The 21949-nt window shown below is 44.4% G+C and overlaps 1 protein-coding gene across 2 annotated transcripts in view; it reads right to left on the bottom strand.

Annotated features, from left to right (window-relative positions):
- LRRIQ1 (leucine rich repeats and IQ motif containing 1) overlaps positions 1-21949 on the bottom strand; it is a 1566481-nt gene that overhangs the window by 1001135 nt on the left and 543397 nt on the right. For both annotated transcript variants that reach the window (XM_069229624.1, XM_069229625.1), the window contains one exon: positions 3239-3332. In XM_069229624.1, coding sequence (XP_069085725.1) covers positions 3239-3332 — 94 coding nt within the window. The remainder of the gene's footprint in view (positions 1-3238; positions 3333-21949) is intronic.

The following is a 21949-nucleotide window of genomic DNA, read 5'->3' as shown; positions in this document are numbered from 1 at the left end:
GTATTGACCTATGCCCAGGACACACGTAAAATGGCATCCCCGCAATCACAAAGTCCAGGAAAATGGTCCCAGAGGTCGTGGGGGCACCTCTGCTTGTGCAGGGGTGCCCTCACAAACAGGTACTGCTTGGGCCTCCAATTGCACCTCCGTGATTCCTGTGTAGTGGGACTCTTGTGCGCGCTGTCTGGTGTTCTGAGGGCTCTCGGAGTTGCTGAGAGCCCCCTCTGTCTCCCCCTCCTGGGTAGAGGCCACCAGGTCCCTCCTGGTCCCAGGCAGCGCCATTTTCCGCTAACCACGAGCTTTGTGAGTGCCAAGGCTTGTTGGCGGACTCCAATGACGTAAACTAGACTGCAATCTTCCATTCGGCTTGGGACATCATCTGCACCAACCAGGAGCCCGAATCCGTCTTCTTGGGTGCATATCTGACTTTGTCTTCTCACCAGTGATTCTTCTTTTACACCTTTATCCGGGTTAGCAGGGGCTCCTGTTCTCCCTGGACTCTTCAGTGCTTTTTGGACTTGGTCCCCTTCTTCCACAGGTCTTCAGGTCCAGGAACCCATTGTTGCTGTCTTGCAGTCTCTTCTGGTTCTTGCATAATCTTCTATCACGACTTCTTGTGGGTTTCAGGGAACTTACTGTGATTTACTCCCTCTTTCCTGGACTCTAGGGTGGGTTCTATTACTTACATTTGGTGTTTTCTTACACTCCCAGCGCCCCTCTACACAATACACTTGCCTAGGCGGGAATTCCACTGTCTTAGTATATAGTTTATGTTCCCCCTAGGCCCATTACAACCTATTGTGATTTTCACTATTTGCACTGTTTTCTGACTGTGTACTTACCTGTTTTTGGTTACTGATGTATATTTTGTGTATATTACTTACCTCCTAAGGGAGTATAGTCTCTAAAGTATTTTTGGCATTTGTGTCACCAAAATAAAGTACCTTTAAGTTTGTAACACTGAGTATTTCTTTCATGTGTGTGAGTACTGTGTGACTACAGTGGTATTGCATGAAGTTTGCATGTCTCCTAGATAAGCCTCGGCTGCTCAGCTACATCTAGAGAGCCTGGCTGGAATCTCTGAATCCAGTCTGATGCCTGGGGAAATTCTAAGGTAAGGAATATCTGCAACTAAAAGGCTCTAGAAAATTTCTATGTTTTTATAGTGCATTTTGATATTTTATGACATGGTTTGATGATGAAATTATATTTTTGATCCATCAATAAAATTTGAGCTTTGCCTCCTTGATGTGCATTTTCATTTATTTAATTTGCTGCTGGTTGTAAATGAAATTGCTTAAGGTAGCAGCTAAGTGGATGCATGTCTTTTGACAGCTTCAGTCAGTCCTGGCTTTTAATAATAAAAAAAAAAAAAATACTTGACATTCTGGGACTTTTCAGTTTCGCACACAGAGCATGGGAATACAAATCCCTGCATTGAAACTGTAAACTATACAAAACATGTTTTACCATTTTATTTGATTGTAAATAAAATACTTTATGCAAACCAAAGAAACACGTTGATCCTAAGAGAAATGAGGGGTAACTAGAACCCCAGGACTTCCTAAATTTACCAGTTTTTTAAAAGTTAGGGCTACCATGCAGGTAATTTTAAAATGTAAACATACCCCCACTGAATACCCTATTCCTTTTCCAAAAAAGTGCTCCGTACATCTTACAGGTTGTGGCACGCCCGTTCCACAACGAAACGGGATGGACCTCTATGATGAAGAGTGCCACCAGAAATACCCCTGGTGGGTGAAAGTTTTTTAAAGCAAAAGGATTCTTTTATCCTTAGGCCGACAGGAAGAGTTCTTAGATTGAGCTCTATAGTTTGTGTAAAATTCTGTGTCAGAGGAGTGTTAACCCATGCTCTATATAGCACATCTTCACTCCCCTTAATTAGAAATACAATAAGTAAATATATTTTCAACTGCATGGATTTGCTTATATTCTGTGTTTGGGGCCATATTGGGTTTACAATCTACACAAAGAAGTGTCAAGCAATATTGAAATACAATATTTGTTTTCCATTTTTGCATAGTCTAGGTATATTTTATATGACATGAGGTTATCAGGATTTAAGATTGTTATTTCTGCAATTACAAAAATATTTTGTTGCAGGATTCACATTATTATTTTGGCGGATCGTGCTTTGATTCTTTCAGGCAAAACGGACAACTGGTTTGGCTAGTGCTTGGCTCTACTCGTGAATTTTCTTAGGAATCTGCTGGCTTTCCCACCTCTTGTTAGGCGCACATCCGCAAGGAAAACTGTATATGAAGGTTGTAGGAGAAGCAGTTTCTAATTCACGATTAGATGGCAGGGATACGCGTAGGAACAATGGGAAAGAGCCAACAAATAAGAGTAGGACATATAATTTGCATAACTGGAGTCCCATGTGTTACATCTGTATTTCATTGTATTACTCTTGTTACACAATTGTGTGATTTCAGTTAGTCATTATTTTTACCATGCATTCGTGTATGTATTTTTAGTATTGGCATTTATTGAAACTGTGATATCTGTTTTGTATTGTACCTCAACGCGATCTTCATTTTTCCATCGTGGACCCAGGCCTGTACTGCTAAACCAAGGAGAAACAAGCATTTACAATGCAACGGGTCTCGCATTTGCTCATGTTAGAGCTGATAGCGTTGTAAACTCCTAACCCGACTTTTCACCTATCGGGCAAAAGTGCATTTATGTACGTAACCCGAAAAAGTGAAATTAACTATGTAAAGCGCTCGACTTCTGCCAAGCGAGATCGCACTCGTAAATTAGAGAAAAAGAAGTCCACGAGCCCGATGGAAAACAGCGAGCCTCGCATGTTTTCTGTACTTGGTCGCTGCGCTCGAGGAGGGCTAGCCACCGGAAAAGGCATGACGTATGCGTGCCTTCGACTAATGAAAGCAAGCAGATTTTATTAGGCAAGCCCACGAACCAATAAAAAACACTGACGTGAAGTTGACAGGGCTCCGAGCCCTTTTCTAAATATTAAAGCGTCTCGATGCGATACGCATGCGCGAGCGCATGCAACGCAGACTCGACCCTAAAAAAGTGGCATGGACAGGGAACTTTCTGACCGAATCTGAGAACCAGGTTTGCTAGTTAGCGAGAAATACGTGCAATACCATTCTTGATGTAGCTAGATTGTCCCTCCTACTTAAGGATGGGGGGAAAAGCCTGACCAAAGCACTTCTTCGAAAACTGTATTAGCCACACGTGTTTTACTTACTTCCAGTCTGAATCTTGTAAAAGGGGATTCCCATTCAGTGATAATTCACGCAAATTCTCACACCCATCAATCCATCGAAGGACATTTTGAAGTTCTGTAGAAGACAACAAAAGAAATAGTTCTAGATCTAATTTCCACTGTTATGTCAAAATACTATGTGTGTAAATTTACTATATATATAGTATATATTTATGTAAAATTATGCATACCTATATGTATTATAGATATCTAAATCTATCTATCTTGACTTCCATATATCTTCAGCAACGTTTGAAAAATCTTCATGACATTTTCTAAAAAAAAAATTACAAAAAAAAGTGTGCCCAAGAATCTTGTGCATGGGAAATTTCGGGGTGATCTGTCAAGCGAGGGCTGAGAAAAAGGAGAGGGTAAAAAAAAGTGCATTTCCCATGTTAATTCCATTGGGAGTTTTGAACACAACTACAGCCCAAACCACTAGACAGAATTACACCAAATTTGGCAGAAAAGTAGCATTGGTATGCAAATTACACTTTTTATTTGGTGTAAATCCTTTCAGTAGTGTAAGAACAATTAAACAAAACCAAATTTGTACATCTAGAGGCGCGAAGGCTTCGCAAACCCTCCCATCTCATGCAGAGATCTGATTGTCTGCTAACACTTCATCCAGGAAGTGTTGGCAGCCATTTTGAGACTCTGCTTCAGCCGAGTCTAAAAAAACAAAACGAAAAAAAAAGAAAAGGGGGCAGGTGACTGTTACCCTACCCCCCTAGCCTTGGTCAAGGGGTCCCCCAGAGTCCTCTCCTCCCCCCCGCCAGGCTAAAAAAGCATTAAAAAAAATTTCACAGTGAAAATCTTGAATATTCGCAAATTTTGTCATAGATTGAAAAAATGCACCGTCTTCTGTGCTTACTTTTCATTTTGCCCCTGGGTTTTTTCAGGTCCTGGGGGCATTCAGAAAGTATAGGAGGGGAGCACAGGAGCCCCCCTCCTAGGAATTATCAGACCACCACCTCCCCAAGGCACTGTATATAATGTATGCGGGGTGAGGGCTCGCGATGCAGCTTACCATGCCCCCGGGAATGTCACCTCTCCGGGGCAATCATTTTTTATGTTTGCAGGGGGTCCCATGTGGCCCCCTCAAGCCATGGAGACCGCTACCTTCCCGGGGCAATGTATGTAATGTATGGAGGGGGGCCTGCACAGTCCCTCTCAACCTGAGGAACACTACCTACCCAGGGCAAATGGTGTTTAATGCATGTATTGAGACTGACAAAGGCGACCGTGAATCCTTAGATGCAAGTCTCTTGCAGTTCAATGTATTGTCCTATGGTGCTATACCATGATGCTCTAACATTAAAACACACCTATCACCAAGATGTGTGAAACTGCAACCTAGGAGAGCAACCCCTGGTCAGTTGTACACCAAAAATCATATATCAGTGGAGCAGACAACAAACATGTATTTATATTCAGTATCCTAATTATAATTTCTTTTTAAGTGTCCATTCATGCACCTTATATATATATATATATATATATATATATATATATATACACTATGTATTCAATTTTACTCTAGAAGAGATACTACAAAACTAAATTTCAAACATTCAGGTTCCTAATATTTTTTTTTCTTTATTTGAGTTCAACAGCAAGAAAAAGTTGGTAATCTTCTTCACATTACATGTGTTCTTATTCCAAACTCCCCACAAAGGTTGTATCCATATATCAATTGTAAATACAATTGTTTGGTGGTAGTTTATCAAGCATATCAAATTGCAAATGTGAACACAGTTGGTTCCACATGAATAGTCACAGCCACAATTGCTTGGTGGTAATTAAATTCCAAATGCAAGAACAGTTGGTTCCTCATGAATATTCACAGCCTATCCACAGCCGACACGTGCTTCATCCTCTACAGGACCTTTTCAAAGCTAGATTGCAACGTCGTCTCCCAGTCAGTACAAAATCAAGAGTACTAAGAGAAGAAGAAATGCACTGTATTCTGGATCTGTAAGTACTGTAATCCGATTCAAATTTACGATTACACAGGTAACCAAAATCTTACCGTATTAAGTGGTCACCCAGTAAGAATGTTGGTGACTGGTCATGATAGTAGTACTGGGATGAGAGAATCTAGTAATGGATGGAGACCATGATAGGCCCTTGATGTACCCAGCTTCACTCCGACATCCCCACAGGCCTCTTCTCGGAGTCCAGCAGCTCTGTGTTCCAGTTGAGGATGTTGGATTGAAGCTGAGTACATCAAGGGCTTATCATGGTCCAGTTATAGTTACTTGAAATAACTAACTATAACAGATGAATGTCTATGGTTTTGTACGTTTAAATTGTGAGCCTTACTAGAACGGCCTTGTACCCTTTGTTTTTTTAAGTGAACAAAAATAAAACACACACATATATATATATATATATATATATATATATATATATATTCACACACACACACACACACACAAACACATCTATATTCCACATGCGCTGTTCTCCAGGTAAAAGAACAGCTCAGACACTCCTGAATGTGCACCAACACCACTTTATTCACAACCTCTCCTGACGCATTTCGACCTCACCGACCTTTCTCAAAGGTAACAGGAGTTCAGACACCAGTGTGAATATATGTGTACATAATGACATAGTAAAAGGACTATCTCAGTACGGATACAGAGTGCGCAATATTGAAGTACCATATAGACCGCAATTCAAAATAAACAAGCTTATCAACATCGACCTCATGGGCAAGGACTAATTGAATCTCAGTAAATTATAAAAATACTTGTGAGTTCAAGTGCAAACAATATTGCAGCCTAATTTCAAGTATAAAACCTTCCAATTTAGATTTCATCAATAAATATTACTCAACTTGGGAAGTGCTAAAAGCACACATAAATGTAGAACATTTTCAAAAAAAATATAAATTGATATTTTGCAATGATCAATAGGCATGGGCATTTAGACAAAACTTCATCACACATTACAGATACTCCATTATGTCTCTTAACAGCCAAAGTGGGCTGTGACCCGTCTCCATGATCATATTCCAGCCTCAGAAAATATGTCCTCATTTTTTGGGGGAACAAGACCCCTTCATGTTTATCATTTCTAAAGGAAACACTTTAGGTATTACAGTTTTGATTACATTAAGATGACTCTCTGAACACCTGTCTTGCTAACATCAGCATTGCCCAATCCCAAATCTCCTCATGGGTTGACATGCAGTGTTATTTTCACTGCTGTCCTTCTATTAGGTTTATTGGTCGTGTACTACTATTAAGGTAGCAGTGCTTTTTGAACTTTTTACTGCTCATTGTCAGTCCGTATTAATGTAGTTTCCCTTACATGTTCAGTGCCCTCAGGTTTGTTTTTTATTTTAGTCCTGAAGATTATCCTAGTATTGCTAAAAGGACCAAAAAGTTGTTTACTTTGACACCTTGACCCCCACGTGAGTTGCTTATTGCATCCATAATAGCTATGTTGTGTCTTTAGTGAATTGGGATTTATCAGATGCATTTTTTTTGTCACATATTTGCCTCAGTCTGTTCACATTGAACTTGTTTTCCCGCTTACATTTATTTGTGTAATTCAATTGATAATAATATATATCTTGTGTTGATATACTGTTGTTAATGGCAGCTCAAGAGCCATGGCGGACAAGACGAGGGCATGGGCATGCACAAAAGACAATGGTGGTCAGAAGGGATGGGTAGGGGCTGGACACAGAAAAGAGAGGGCAGGGGAAGGCCTTCAAAACAGACCACACGGGGTAGGCAGGAGGAGCAGTTCCAGTACAACAGAGCATGGAGGGCAGAAGGAAGTGGCTGCAAAATAGACCACAGAGGACAGCAGGGAAGGAAAAGGGGCATGGAACTCGGACAGGCAGGTGGAGGTAGCAGGGACAGGCCGCAGTCATCGGACTATGCTAGGCAGGTGGGAGGGGCAGTGTCAGCTCAACAGAAACCTCAGAGTGGATAGGAGGGGTGGTGGCAGGTGCATGGAACATGTTGGGCAAAAAATAGGGGTCAGGGGCATGCAGACAGACATTGGAGGGCAGGGGAAAGGAAGGTTGGGGCAGCTAGCTAAGCACAAAGACTAAGTAGGAGAGCTATGATGGGGCATAGAACTGGGCAACTGAGGGCAGACGGAGTGGACAGAAACATCAAGCTAAATGATGGGCAGTTGCAGCACACTCGACCACACAGGGCAGGAGGAAGGGGGCTAGTGCATGAACTCGGATAACAGAGGGATAGGGCAGCAAGCTAACTGTTCAGGGCAGGAGCGAAAGGGCAGTGGCAGAACAATGGCCACACAAGGCTGCAATGAGAGAGCAGGGCATGGACTTGGACAAAGGATGGTAAAGAGGAGGTGGGGCAGGAGCAGCAAGCTTGGGTGGGGCCAGCACAATGCCAGGCCAGGCATTTTACTTAACATTTTTAAAAAAAACTAGAAATTCACTGAACTAAAGGTTACAGAGACGTTATAGTTAGGAAACAGATTAAAGAAACCATAGATTTTACATGTACAAAACCATATAAATTCAGCTGTTATAGTGAGAGTTATTACAAGTAACTATAACTCCTGGCCAAAGGTAACTAAAACTAGGGCTCTCACCATGCACTGCTAATACTCCAGATACTACATCACTCATGACATTTTTCTATGACATCATTGATAATATCATTGTAACATTTGCAGTAAAATTATTGAGGAGAAAACTGTCCATGGTGAGGGTGCAAGTTATAGTTACCTTAGGCACGAGTTATAGTTACTTGAAATGACTAACTATAACAGCTGAACTTCTATGGTTTTGTGCATGTAAAATTGGAACCTAATATATATATATTTATTTATAAAATTTGTAAAGCTCATTGCCACCAAACATGATATACTGGCGCTAGCCATAAGCTTAGACAGATGGAAAAGACTGCATACCTACAAACTACTGCAAAGAACGAGCTGCCTTATTTGGGAAAAAGCCAGGTCTTAAGGGCTTTTCTAATTTGTAGGAAGTCGGTGATAGCTCTCATTACCTGGAAGCTGATTGCAGAGTTTGGCTGCTCCAATCATGAATGCCCTACTGTAGGAGGCTGGCCTGGCTTGTAGTGGGTACCAAAGGTACTTACACCCTATGCCAGGCCCAGTTATCCCTTATTAGTAGAATAGAGGTGTTTCTAGCAGCTTAGGCTGATAGAAGGTAGCTATGGCAAAGCAGCTTAGGCTGAACTAGGAGACATGCAAAGCTCCTACTATACCACTTATATCACATGCACAATATCATAAGAAAACACAATACTCAGAGTTACTAAAAATAAAGGTACTTTATTTTTATGACAATATGCTACAAGTATCTCAGTGAGTACCCTCAGTAAGAAGGTAGTAATATACACAAGTTATATGTACACAAACCCAAAACAGGTAAGTAAGAGTCAGAAAAGTAATGCAAACAGTGTAGAATTACAATAGGTTGCAATAGGCAGACATAGGTCTAGGGGCAACACAAACCATACACTCCAAAAGTGGAATGCGAATCAGGAATGTACCCCAGACCTATGGGAGCTTGTAGAGGGTCGCTGGGACTGTAAGAAAACAGCCAGTGTGTCCAAGATACCCCACCCAAGACCCTGAAAAGTAGGAGTAAAGTATACCTACTACCCCAAAAGAGCACAATAGTCGTGATGGGGGGATTCTGCAAGAACAACAAACACCAGCAAGGCACTGAAGGTGGATTTCTGGACCTGAGGACCTGCAGGGCAAGGGGACCAAGTCCAAGAGTCGCAATAGTGTCTGGGGGGGGGGCAGGAGCCCAGAAAACCCTGGATGAAGGTGCAAGGAAGTTGCCTCCGGATGGAAGAAGCTTGGAGTTCTGCAACAACGAAGAGGACTAGGAACTTTTCCTTTGGATGGAAGATGTCCCACGCTGCGATGAAGGTTGCAGAAGTGTTCCCACACAGAAATACCGCAAACAAGCCTTGCTAGCTGCAAGGGTCGCGGTACAGGTTTTTGGGTGCTGCTGGGGACCAGGAAGGACCAGGATGTCGCCCCTTGGAGGAGGACACAGAGGGGGCGCTCAGCAACTCAGAGATCCCCCACAGAAGCAGACAGCACCCGCAGAAGTACCCGAACAGGCACTTACAAGATTTGTGAACCAGAGCTGGCTCAGAGTCACAAAGGAGGGTCCCACGACGCCGGAGGCCAACTCAGAGGGTTGAGCACTGCAGGACGGAGTGCTGGGGACTCAGGCTAGGCTGTGCACTAAGGAAATCCTGGAAGAGTGCACAGGAGCCGGAGCAGCTGCAAATCACGCAGTACACAGGTTTGCAGTCCAGCGTGGGGAGGCAAGGACTTACCTCCACCAAACTTGGACTGAAGGATCACTGGACTGTGGGAGTCACTTGGATAGAGTTCATGTGTTCCAGGGACCACGCTCGTCAGGATGAGAGGAGACCCAGAGGAACAGTGATGCAGTCTTTTGGTGCCTGCGTTAGCAGGGGGAAGATTCTGTCGACCCACGGGCGATTTCTTCTTGGCTTCCAGTGCAGGGTGAAGGCAGGTGACCCCCAGAGCATGCACCACCAGGAAACAGTTGAGAAAGCCGGCAGGATGAGGTGCTACAATGTTGCTGGTAGTCGTCTTGCTACTTTGTTGCAGTTTTGCAGGCGTCCTGGAGCAGTCAGCGGTCGATCCTTGGTAGAAGTCGAAGAGGGAGATGCAGAGGAACTCTGGTGAGCTCTTGCATTTGTATCTGCAGAACACCCCAGAGGAGAGAGCCTAAATAGCCAGAAAAGGAGGTTTGGCTACCAAGAAAGGAGGATTGGCTACCAAGAAAGGTAAGAGCCTATCAGAGGGGGTCTCTGACATCACCTGCTGGCACTGGCCACTCAGAGCAGACCAGTGTGCCCCCAACACCTCCGTTTCCAAGATGGCAGAGGTCTGGGACACACTGGAGGAGCTCTGGGCACCTCCACTGGGAGGTAATGGTCAGGGGAGTTGTCACTCCCCTTTCCTTTGTCCATTTTCACACCAGAGCAGGGCTTGGGGATCCCTGAACCGGTGTAGACTGGCTTATGCACAGATGGGCACCATCTGTGCCCATCAAAGCATTTCCAGAGGCTGGGGGAGGCTACTCCTCCCCAGCCCTTCACACCTATTTCCAAAGGGAGAGGGTGTAACACCCACTCTCAGAGGAAATTCTTTGTTCTGCCATCCTGGGCCAGGGCTGCCTGGACCCCTGGAGGGCAGAATCCTGTCTGAGGCATTAGCAGAGGCAGCAGCTGCAGTGGAAACCCCGGAAAGGCAGTTTGGCAATACCCGGGTTCTGTGCTAGAGACCCGGGGGATCATGGAATTGTCCCCCCAATACCAGAATGGTATTGGGCTGACAATTCCATAATCTTAGACATGTTACATGGCCATGTTCGGAGTTACCATTGTGACGCTATACATAGGTAGTGACCTATGTATAGTGCACGCGTGTAATGGTGTCCCCGCACTCACAAAGTCCGGGGAAATTGCCCTGAACGAGGTGGGGGCACCTTGGCTAGTGCCAGAGTGCCCACACACTAAGTAACTTGGCACCCAACCTTCACCAGGTGAAGGTTAGACATATAGGTGACTTATAAATTACTTATGTGCAGTGAAAAATGGCTGTGAAATAACGTGAACGTTATTTCACTCAGGCTGCAGTGGCAGGCCTGTGTAAGAATTGTCTGAGCTCCCTATGGGTGTCAAAAGAAATGCTGCAGCCCATAGGGATCTCCTGGAACCCCAATACCCTGGGTACCTAAGTACCATATACAAGGGAATGATATGGGTGTACCAGTGTGCCAATGAGAATTGGTAAATTTAGTAACTAGCCTGCAGTGACAAATTTAGAAAGCAGAGAGAGCATAAGCACTGAGGTTCTGGTTAGCAGAGCCTCAGTGATACAGTTAGGCACCACACAGGGAACACATACAGGGCACATACTGTGATCACTGGGGTCCTGCCTGGCAGGATCCCAGTGACATAAGGGCTAAAACAACATACATACTGTGAAATATGGGGGTAACATGCCAGGCAAGATGGTACTTTCCTACAACCCCCCCCCCCCCCAAACGAAGGACAATAAGACTAGCCATGGCCTGATGAGCCTTCATTGTCTAAGTGGAAATAGCTGGAGAGTCCATCTGCATTGGAGTGGGTACTCCCAGGTCTATGTTCCACTGTATAGTCCATTCCCTGTAGAGATATGGACCACCTCAACAATTTAGGATTTTCACCTTTCATTTGTTTTAGCCAAAGTAGAGGTTTGTGGTCTGTCTGAACAATAAAGTGTGTGCCAAACAGGTATGGCCTCAACTATTTCAGTGCCCAGACCACAGCAAAGGCCTCCCTCTCTATGGCAGACCAACGCTTTTCTCTAGGGGTCAACCTTCTACTGATAAAAGCAACTGGTTGATCCTGGCCCTCAAAATTCAGTTGTGATAAGACTGCCCCTACCCCTAATTCAGATGCATTAGTTTGAACAATGGATTTCTTGGAGTAACATCGGCTTTTTAGGACAGGTGCAGAGCACATGGCCTGTTTCAGCTCCTCACAAGCTTTCTGACAGCTAGCTGTCCATAACACCTTCTTATGCATTTTCTTGCTTGTGAGATCATTAAGAGGGGCTGCTATGGAGCCATACATCTTGATGAATCTCCTGTAATACCATGTGAGGCCTAAAAAGGCTCTCACCTAGGTCTGAGTTGTAGGGGGAACCCAATCCATGATTGTCTGGATTTTCCCCTGTAGTGGTGCAATCTGTTCTCCACCTACCAGGTGGCCCAGATAAACCACTTTCCCCTGTCCTATCTGGCACTTTGAGGCCTTGATAGTGAGGCCTGCCTTCTGCAGGGCCTCCAAAACTTTCCAAAGGTGGACCAGGTGCTCATCCCAGGTTGAGCTAAAGACAGCAATATCATCAAGATATGCTGCACTAGAAGCCTCCAACCCTTGCAGGACTGTGTTCACCAACCTCTGAAAAGTGGCAGGTGCATTTTTCAAACCAAAGGGCATTACTGTGAATTGGTAGTGCCCTCCTATAGTAGAAAATGCAGTCTTTGGATTAGCATCCTCTGCCAATCTGATCTGCCAATACCCTGCAGTCAGATCAAAAGAACTAAGATATTTGGCAGAAGCCAGTGTATGAATGAGATCATCTGCCCTGGGTATAGGGTGAGCAACAGTTTTTGTTACCTGATTGAGCCCTCTGTCATCTACACAAAACCTCATCTCTCTCTTTCCATCTTTGGTGTGAGGTTTTGGTACAAGCACCACTGGGCTAGCCCATGGGCTTTCAGAAGGTTCAATCACCCCCAAATCCAACGTTTTCTGCACCTCTTGTTTAATGCAGTCTCTGACATGATGAGGCTGCCTATACATTTTACTTTTGATAGGCAGGCTGTCCCCAGTGTCAATTGTGTGTGTGTTCACACCAGGATGTTGTACCTAGTACAAGTGAAAAGAGGTCTGAAAACTGGCTTAGGAGATTGATGCAGTTGTCTTTCTGTTCTGCAGTCAGACAATCTGCTAACACTACTCCCTCCACTAAGGCATCTGCTTTAGTGGTGGAGAAGAGATCAGGGAGAGGGTCACTCTCTTCTTCCTGTCCCTCATCTGTTGCCATGAGCAGGGTGAGATCAGCCCTGTCATAGTAGGGTTTTAGGTGGTTGACATGAATCACCCTAAGGGGGCTCCAGGCAGTGCCCAAGTCTACCAAATAGTTAACCTCACCCTTTTTCTCAACAATTAGATGGGGTCCACTCCATTTGTCTTGGAGTGCTCTTGGGGCCACAGGCTCCAATACCCACAACTTCTGTCCTGGTTGGTACTGGATCAGAACAGCCTCCTTGTCATGCCATTGCTTTTGCAGCTCCTGGCTGGCCTGAAGGTTTTTACTGGCCTTTTTTCATGTACTCAGCCATTCTGGATCTTAGGCCAAGTACATAATCCACTATGTCCTGTTTAGGAGCTTTTAAAGGTTGGTCCCAACCCTCCTTTACGAGAGTAAGTGGACCTCTTACAGGGTGCCCAAAGAGGAGTTCAAATGGGCTGAAGCCCACTCCTTTTTGGGGTACCTCCCTGTAAGCAAAAAGGAGGCAAGGTAACAGGACATCCCATCTCCTCCTGAGTTTTTCTGGGAGTCCCATTATCATACCTTTGAGAGTTTTATTAAACCTCTCAACCAGACCATTTGTTTGTGGATGGTAAGGGGTGGTGAACTTGAAGGTAACATCACACTCCTTCCACATTGCTTTCAAGTATGCAGACATGAAGTTGCTACCCCTGTCTGATACTACCTCTTTAGGAAAACCCACCCTGGAAAAGATTCCCACGAGGGCCTTTGCCACTGCAGGAGCTGTAGCGGTCCTTAAAGGTATGGCTTCAGGATATCTTGTGGCATGGTCCACTACCACCAAGTTAAATCTATTGCCTGAAGCAGTAGGAGGGTCAAGGGGGCCAACTATGTCAACCCCTACCCTTTCAAAGGGCACCCCAACCACTGGAAGGGGAATTAGAGGGGCCTTTGGAGTGCCACCAATCTTGCCACTGGCTTGGCAGGTCACACAAAACTTGCAAAAGTCTTTTGTGTCTTCTGACATATGAGGCCAGTAAAACAAGGGGACAAGTCTTTCCCAGGTGTTCGTCTGGCCCAAATGCCCAGCCAAAGGAATGTCATGAGCTAGACTTAGAAGAAACTCTCTGTACTGCAGGGGAATGGCCAATCTTCTGGCTGCTCCAGGTTTTGGGTCCCTTGACTCTGCTGTGTACAAGAGGTTATCTTCCCAGTATACTCTATGACTGTCACTGACATCCCTATTTTGCTGCTTGACAGCTTGCTGTCTGAGACCCTCTAATGTGGGACAAGTTTGCTGTGCCACACTCAGCTCTTCCCTGGCAGGCCCCCCTCCACCCAAAAGCTCAGCAGTGTCTGCTGCCAGCTCCTCTGGTGTAGGTTCTGCACAAGGAGTAAATTCCTCTTCATCAGAAGGGGAATCATCTGTAGAGGGAAGGATAGTGGGTAGGGATTTACCCTTGCTATCCCTAGCTTTAGGGAACACTTGGTCCATTGTTCTAGGATCCAAGTTACCCTGTCCTTTTTGCTTTTTGGCCTGAGCCCTGGTTAAAGCAAAAATATGCCCAGGAATGCCCAGCATTGATGCATGGGCTTCCAACTCCACTTCTGCCCAAGCTGATGTCTCTAAATCATTCCCTAGTAGACAGTCTACAGGTAAATCTGAGGCAATCACAACTTTCTTTGTTCCAGTAACCCCCCCTGTTGAGATTCACAACAGCCATGGGGTGGCTAAGAGTGTTGTTATGAGCGTCTGTCACTTGGTACTGCTGACCAACTAGGTGTTGTTCATGGTGGACCAGTTTTTCTATCACCATAGTTACAATGGCTCCTGTGTCCCTGTAGGCCTAAACCTCAACACCATTTATTAGGGGAAGTTGCTTGTACTTATCCATATTAAGGGGACAAGCAACCATGGTAGCAAAATCAATGCCACCATCAGAGACTAAAACAGCCTTTGTGGTCTCCCTAACAAGACCAACCCCAACTACATTGCCAATAGTGAGCCCAGCTACACCTGATCAGTATAGGGAAAGGTGCGGAAGACATTGTGACGCAAAGGGTTAATTAGCTTGAGCAGTGTAGATGGGTGTGATGCCTGTTGAAATCGCCCCCCCCCCCCCAAGCAACGTGGAAAAGTTAATGATATTATTTTCAAGCTTGTTTGTGTAGAAGACTCCGTCTCAACCTTGAGAACGAGAGTACAGGGAGAAGATGGGATGAAAACAAAGGCTGGAGAAGGGCAGAGCAGCCAAGTACTGATAACATAGCTAGAAAATGCCAGAATGAGATAGAATCCAAGCTTCAAGTTATTTAAGCACTGAAGTGTGGGTGAGGGATTGAAGCTCGCAGATGGAGTTATGAAACTGTCATCTTCAGACCCAGAGCTGCCTCCATGTTTTGCTGTTCCAAGACCGTGATGCTCGAGGGGGAGAGAGGTCCAAGCGGGCGGTAGAGGGCTTCCCAGCATTTTGTGGACTAAGTTAAGTTCCAAGGGATGAAAGGCTTTTTGTTTCTCTGCTCTATTATTATGACTGATTATTTATGCTTGCACTGTGTTTATAACCTGAAGTATTCAGCTCGTTTATATTTTGCTTTCTAAACCTCGTAGTGTGAACCTGCTATAATAACTGAAACATGCATTTTGGTGTGCAGTAAATCAAAGCTTATCTGAAGTATTCAGTTTGTTTATATTTTGCCTCCTGAACATCGTAGTGAGAGCCTGCTGCAGTAATTGAAACATGCATTTTGGTGTGCAGTAAATCAAAGCTTATCTGAAGTATTCAACTCATTTATATTCTGCTTCCTGAATATCGTAGTGTGATGCATTTTGGTATACAGTTAATCAAAACTTATATCTGTCAATGAACTCTTTGCTTATATATATATGCATAGATGCTCTTTGTAGTGTACTTATATATAAATAGATGCTTTTCTTTGCTATTCTTATTCTACTATTGTTAATGTGCTAAATGCCTACATTTACCTGCAATTCTAGTAAAGCTAAATTGTATTTATAATTGGCGTGTGGTCCTTCATTGAGCCTCCTTATTGACTTATACCGAACAGGTGTCAACCAGTCACCTGGATAAGACATTTGGTACCAGGAGTGGGGTATAAGTCAATAATGCCTCTTTGGGGATGTAAGAAAAGTGAGGCAGAGAGCGGAAGGCAGCATGGGGCAGAAGCCAGATCCATTCCCGGGTGGTTAGCAACTGACCCGTTCTCTGGTGTGGCACGACTCCTGAGCTGGTGGGCAGCGCCGGTGTTATGGGAGGCATTAGATGAGAAAGTGACTCCTCTCTTAGTGGAAGATGCGGTTGTGAGGGTGAAGCTAAGAGGGGCGAAGCTGGAGCTCAAAGCAGCAGGGCAAGTGGGATGGCTTTTCCTGTCTGCGCTCCGTACGGTATACAGGAAAACATTAACACAAGATGCAGAGATAAGAAAACAGCGGGATGAGGTTGTAGCCTTGCAGGAAAGGCAGTTACTTATGAAAGAGACCATAGAAAGTGCAGTGACTCGGGGCGATCAAATGGAGGCAAGGTGCACCGCATTAGCAGTACGAGTAGCAAAACAGAAGAGTAGGCAGAAGCCTAAAATGCCCTCAACTGTGCAAGTGAGGGCACTGGTACGCAAACAGAAGAGTAGGCAGAAGCCTAAAATACCCTCAACTGTGCAAGTGAGGGCACTGGTACGCAAAGAAAATTGGGATCCACATACTTGGGAGGATGAGGTGGAAGTACGTGTAACAAAACTAGGTGGAGTTGAAAGTGGAGAAGGACGTGTAGGTGAAATTGAAGGTGAAAACGGAGTTAATGGTGGGCAAATACAGAATTCTCGTTTGGTAAGAGATTATACGCAGAGTGAGTTGTTGGAGGGAACCCGTATGTTTAGGCAGATGCCTGCAGAGCCTTTGTTTAAATGGTTGGTGAGATCGTGGGACACTGGAGCAAAAGATGCACTACAGAATCCTTTTACGTTAGGTCCCATCACAGAAGGAGACCCGTTTGAGCTGGAAATGATAGTACAGGATGATGTAGATGATGTAGTGATGTGGAGCCTATGGCAGAGGCAGGGAAAAAAGATTGGGCCTTAGTGGAAATAGAACACATAACTGATGATCGGCCAGTCACTTTAAAAACATGGGTCCCCTTACTAGGTTGGAAAAGAGAAGGAGGGGTTAGCAATAAAGTAGGCAGAGCGCAGGAGTTTGCCATCGTGAAGTAGAAATGGTATCTGCAGCAGAGGCAAAACCGGGACCAGCAGGAGTGTCGAAGTTACAAGAAGATAAGCTAGGGGCAGTGGACTTGCAGGCAATGGCCCCTGCGCCAGAGCCCTCTGAAATGGAATCCTCACCATTTAAGACAGCCCCGCCTTTTGAACAACTCACCGAAGAAGAACGGCAAAATGCATGGTTTACAGATGGTACCGCCCGGTACTATCAAGGAAAAAGACAATGGCAAACAGTCGCATTCCAGCCTGCTACAGAAACGATGTTGCTGCGAGAAGGGGTAATGAATCAAGCCAGCTTGCAGAACTGCAGGGGGTAGCAGCAGTGATCGAACAAGCCCCCATCAGAGAGAACACATTTGTGTACACTGACAGTCGGGCCACTTACCAAGGACTAGCAAGCTGGGCCCCGACTTGGCGCAAGGATGGATGGAAAATCAAAGGCACCCCCATTTGGGGAGGCGAGCAGCTATGGGAAGAGATGTGGGAGAAAGGGCAAAAATTTCAAATCTATGTGGGACATGTGGATGCCCATTGCCCGATGCCCATTGCCCATCGGACACCTCACTTGCATCTCTATTCGACAACACCGCAGATCAGATTGCCAAAACACGAACAGTGGTCATCAATGAGGAGGCTGGAGCTGCTCTAGCAAACTGGGCCCATGCAACATCTGGACATCTAGGAGAGAATGGCACTTATGCATGGGCACAGCAACGACAGATTCCAGTTACTAAAGAACAGGTGCAACAAGCAGTAAAAAAAGTACCCCACATGCAACCAGATAAGACAAATGCCCCTGCAAAAGAGGCCTAGCGGCCATTTCAGAAGAGGGACCATAGCTGCTACAGTGTGGCAATTGGACTATATCGGGCCGCTACCAAAGGGAGGAGGAAAAAACTACGTATTGACCATGGTGGACACCTACTCTGGCCTTATGTTGGGTATGCCCTGTAAGTCTGCAGACCAAAAGTCCACTTTGCGAGGGCTAAACTACCTGATAAAATATTATGGGGCACCTGTTGAGATGCAAACAGATAGGTGCACATACTCTTCAGGGAAAACAGTGCCGGGCTGGGCGCAGGAACAGGGAACTTGGTGGATTTTATACCCTAGTTATTATCCACAAGCTGCATGCATGATTGAGAGATATAACAGATTGTTGAAAGAACAGCTAAAAATGTTATCAGCACATCAGACTCTAAAAGGATGGAGTAGTAATTTAGACAAAGCCTTGTTCGAATTGAACGATAGACCAGTTGGGCAGCAGACTCCTTTCATTCGGATGACAGGGCATGATAAAGAAATCACCCACACAATGATTGTATGGAAAACAGACACTCGAGCTCGATTACCTTTACAGGATACTTCTGGCAGTATAGGACTGGACCTGTTTGCTCCAGAGGATGGAGAAATACCCGTAGGGCAGGTGAAAACTGTTCCCTTAGGAATAGGAGTAAGAGTACCACCTGGAACATATGGTAGAATTGCCCCACGATCCAGCCTAGCCATCAAGGGAGTGTCGGTGCTAGGGGGAGTCGTAGACCCAGATTTTAGAGGAGAGGTTAAAGTAATATTACTGAGCCAAGGATATGCTGCTGTATCGTAGCAAGCATAACAGACTTGCACAAATGATTTGTGAACCAGCGTACACCCCCACATTGAGGAAAGATCTGCCCCCCCCCGATAACACCCAGAGAGGTGAGGGAGGATTTGGAAACACAGGAAGAAAAGTATAAAGTATGGGTGAACCATCCAGGGAAAAAGCCAGAGACAGGAGAGCTATTGAGTCAAGGGGTGGGGAGTATGTATATTGTACTTTTAAAGAACTCTAATGTATCTGTATATGTACCTGCAGTGAGACTTACCCCACGGTCATAAATGATGACATCTGCGTTGATGATAGCAGAGAATGCCGTTACGGACTTTCATGTCACTTGTGCACCTCAAGCCGCTAACGTAACTGATGACCAGGGAAATGTTTCACTTTGCAACATGGAGGTACCTGGAGGCAAGTGGATGGCTGCCAAAGCTGTAACCTGGAAGGTAACTGGACAGCAAATCCGACATGCCAACAGACTGAACGAGGTGCAGGGAACGCCTGCAATAGTACAGGCTTTGAGTGATCTGCTAAACATGATATCTAAATATTGTGATACAAGGACACCTGGTGGTCGTTACAATGAACTATGAAAACCAAAGGAGTTTGATACTCCAAACCACCAGCCTTCATGTTTTATGTAACGGAAAGAAGCATGATTAGCAACTTAAGCAACGTTTCTATAGTTCAATATAGACTAGGATGTAAGCAAGCTCTGCATGCAAGCATAATTAATTGTACGGTGTTACAGATAAATATTGCCAAGGGGAATGTCTCAAAGTATGATCCATTATGTGCACCATGGACACCACAGTTATGGCCCTTGCCAAAGTTACGTATTAGAAGAGATCTAGGGTCCTTGATAGCTGGGGCCACCGGAATAGGGGTAGGGGCCCTGTATTCTTTTGATGATGAAGCTATTAGGAATAAGCTATCTTCTACAGGATATAGTACAGGAGAGGGCATAAAAGTAATAAAGTAATTCCTCAATGGGGGCCCACACACTCACAAGAAGTATGGAAAGTCCTGCGTGGGTTGTATCGCGATTGACAATGGCATAATTTCAGTTATGAACAATTCTAAAAAAAAATAAAAAAGGCTTTTAAATCCGACAAGCAGTGTCCAAGGGCATCCAGTGCATACTATGGCAAAGCATTGTTAATCTACAGTATGCTGACTTTAACGCAGAAGGGGGACAGCCTCAGGGTGAATATTGGAGACAACAATTGCATTTGCCTGAAGAAATATGGGTAAAGCCCATACAGTTTCACGGTGAGGAAGAAATGTGTTATGCTCTTTTTGATATAGTAAGAAGTGATATTCCTCCTGACATATGGTGCCCCTTTATATTGCTCCCCGTAGTGATAAGTAAAAGAATGGTGGATACCTCACACTGACAAAAAGTAGATTGATTAAACAAATCACACACTGGACGGGTGCTAGATTCATGTCTTCACACAATACCGGGAGAATGTGAATGGTTACCTTATCCTACTAAATGGCACAGACTTATATCAGATAGGGACAGAGAGTATATGTTATGTCATTAATCATCCCTTACTTATTAACGGATTTATACAAACCACCGGAGAGCAAGTAATGTGTATGTGCAATATTACCGGCATCATTGACATAAACACTCACATCTTGTCCCGATCGACTAAGTTCACCATAACCACACTACAGTCGCAAAGGCGTGCACAGTTAGAGTGGAACATCTCGCTTATTGTTAAGCTACCCAGATTAGAGGCAATCCAGCACTACACACAAGTTACCTTTGCTAAATTTGATATGGCAGCTAAATACATCAAGGATACAGCCATACTAATGACCATAAACGCTAAACAGCTTATGCACACTGCTTCATGCATCCAGCAAATAACTGAGCATCATTGGTATGACATCTTCTTAGGCTGGGCACTAGGAGCTATGAAGACGCTAAATATAGTGTTACAACAGCTAATCTGGTTATTGATTGTTTGTGTTACGATAATGACTATACTATGTAGACTATACTGTATGTATGCACAAAACAGCTTCATACTAAAGATGCTGGTGCTTAGAATAACACTGACCAGTATTAGTAGCAATCTAGCTAGCGGAATGTCAAAGTAAATGATATCCGTTTCAACATGCATCACACCCATCTAAGGGGTGGAGTGATCAGTATAGGGAAAGGTGCGGAAGACATTGTGACGCGAAGGGTTAATTAGCTTGAGCAGTGTAGATGGGTGTGATGCCTGTTGAAATCCCCCCCACCCAAGCAACGTGGAAAAGTTCATGATATTATTTTCAAGCTTGTTTGTGTAGAAGACTCAGTCTCAACCTTGAGAACGAGAGTACAGGGAGAAGATGGAATGAAAATAAAGGCTGGAGAAGGGCAGAGCAGCCAAGTACTGATAACATAGCTAGAAAATGCCAGAATGAGATAGAATCCAAGCTTCGAGTTATTTAAGCACTGAAGTGTGGGTGAGGGATTGAAGCTCGCAGATGGAGTTATGAAACTGTCATCTTCAGACCCAGAGCTGCCTCCCTATTTTGCTGTTCCAAGACCGTGACGCTCGAGGGGGAGAGAGGTCCAAGCGGGCGGTAGAGGGCTTCCCAGCATTTTGTGGACTAAGTTAAGTTCCACCCAGGGATGAAAGGCTTTTTGTTTCTCTGCTCTATTATTATGACTGATTATTTATGCTTGCACTGTGTTTATAACCTGAAGTATTCAGCTCGTTTATATTTTGCTTTCTAAGCCTCGTAGTGTGAACCTGCTATAATAACTGAAACATGCATTTTGGTGTGCAGTAAATCAAAGCTTATCTGAAGTATTCAGTTCGTTTATATTTTGCCTCCTGAACATCGCAGTGAGAGCCTGCTGCAGTAATTGAAACATGCATTTTGGTGTGCAGTAAATCAAAGCTTAGCTGAAGTATTCAACTCATTTATATTCTGCTTCCTGAATATTGTAGTGTGATGCATTTTGGTATACAGTTAATCAAAACGTATATCTGTCAATGAACTCTTTGCTTATATATATATATGCATAGATGCTCTTTGTAGTGTACTTATATATAAATAGATGCTTTTCTTTGCTATTCTTATTCTACTATTGTTAATGTGCTAAATGCCTACATTTATCTACAATTCTAGTAAAGCTAAATTGTATTTATAATTGGCGTGTGGTCCTTCATTGAGCGTCCTTATTGACTTATACCGAACAGGTGTCAACCAGTCACCTGGATAAGACAACACCCTTGGATTGGCTATTAGTAGTAGATTTCCCACCACCACTGCTATTA

The sequence above is a fragment of the Pleurodeles waltl genome, chromosome 4_1 (assembly GCF_031143425.1).
Source record: "Pleurodeles waltl isolate 20211129_DDA chromosome 4_1, aPleWal1.hap1.20221129, whole genome shotgun sequence".
In the NCBI taxonomy this organism is placed as follows: Eukaryota; Metazoa; Chordata; class Amphibia; order Caudata; family Salamandridae; genus Pleurodeles; species Pleurodeles waltl.
The sequence above is the reverse complement of the archived record's forward strand: the minus strand, read 5'-3'. Positions and strand labels throughout refer to the sequence as shown.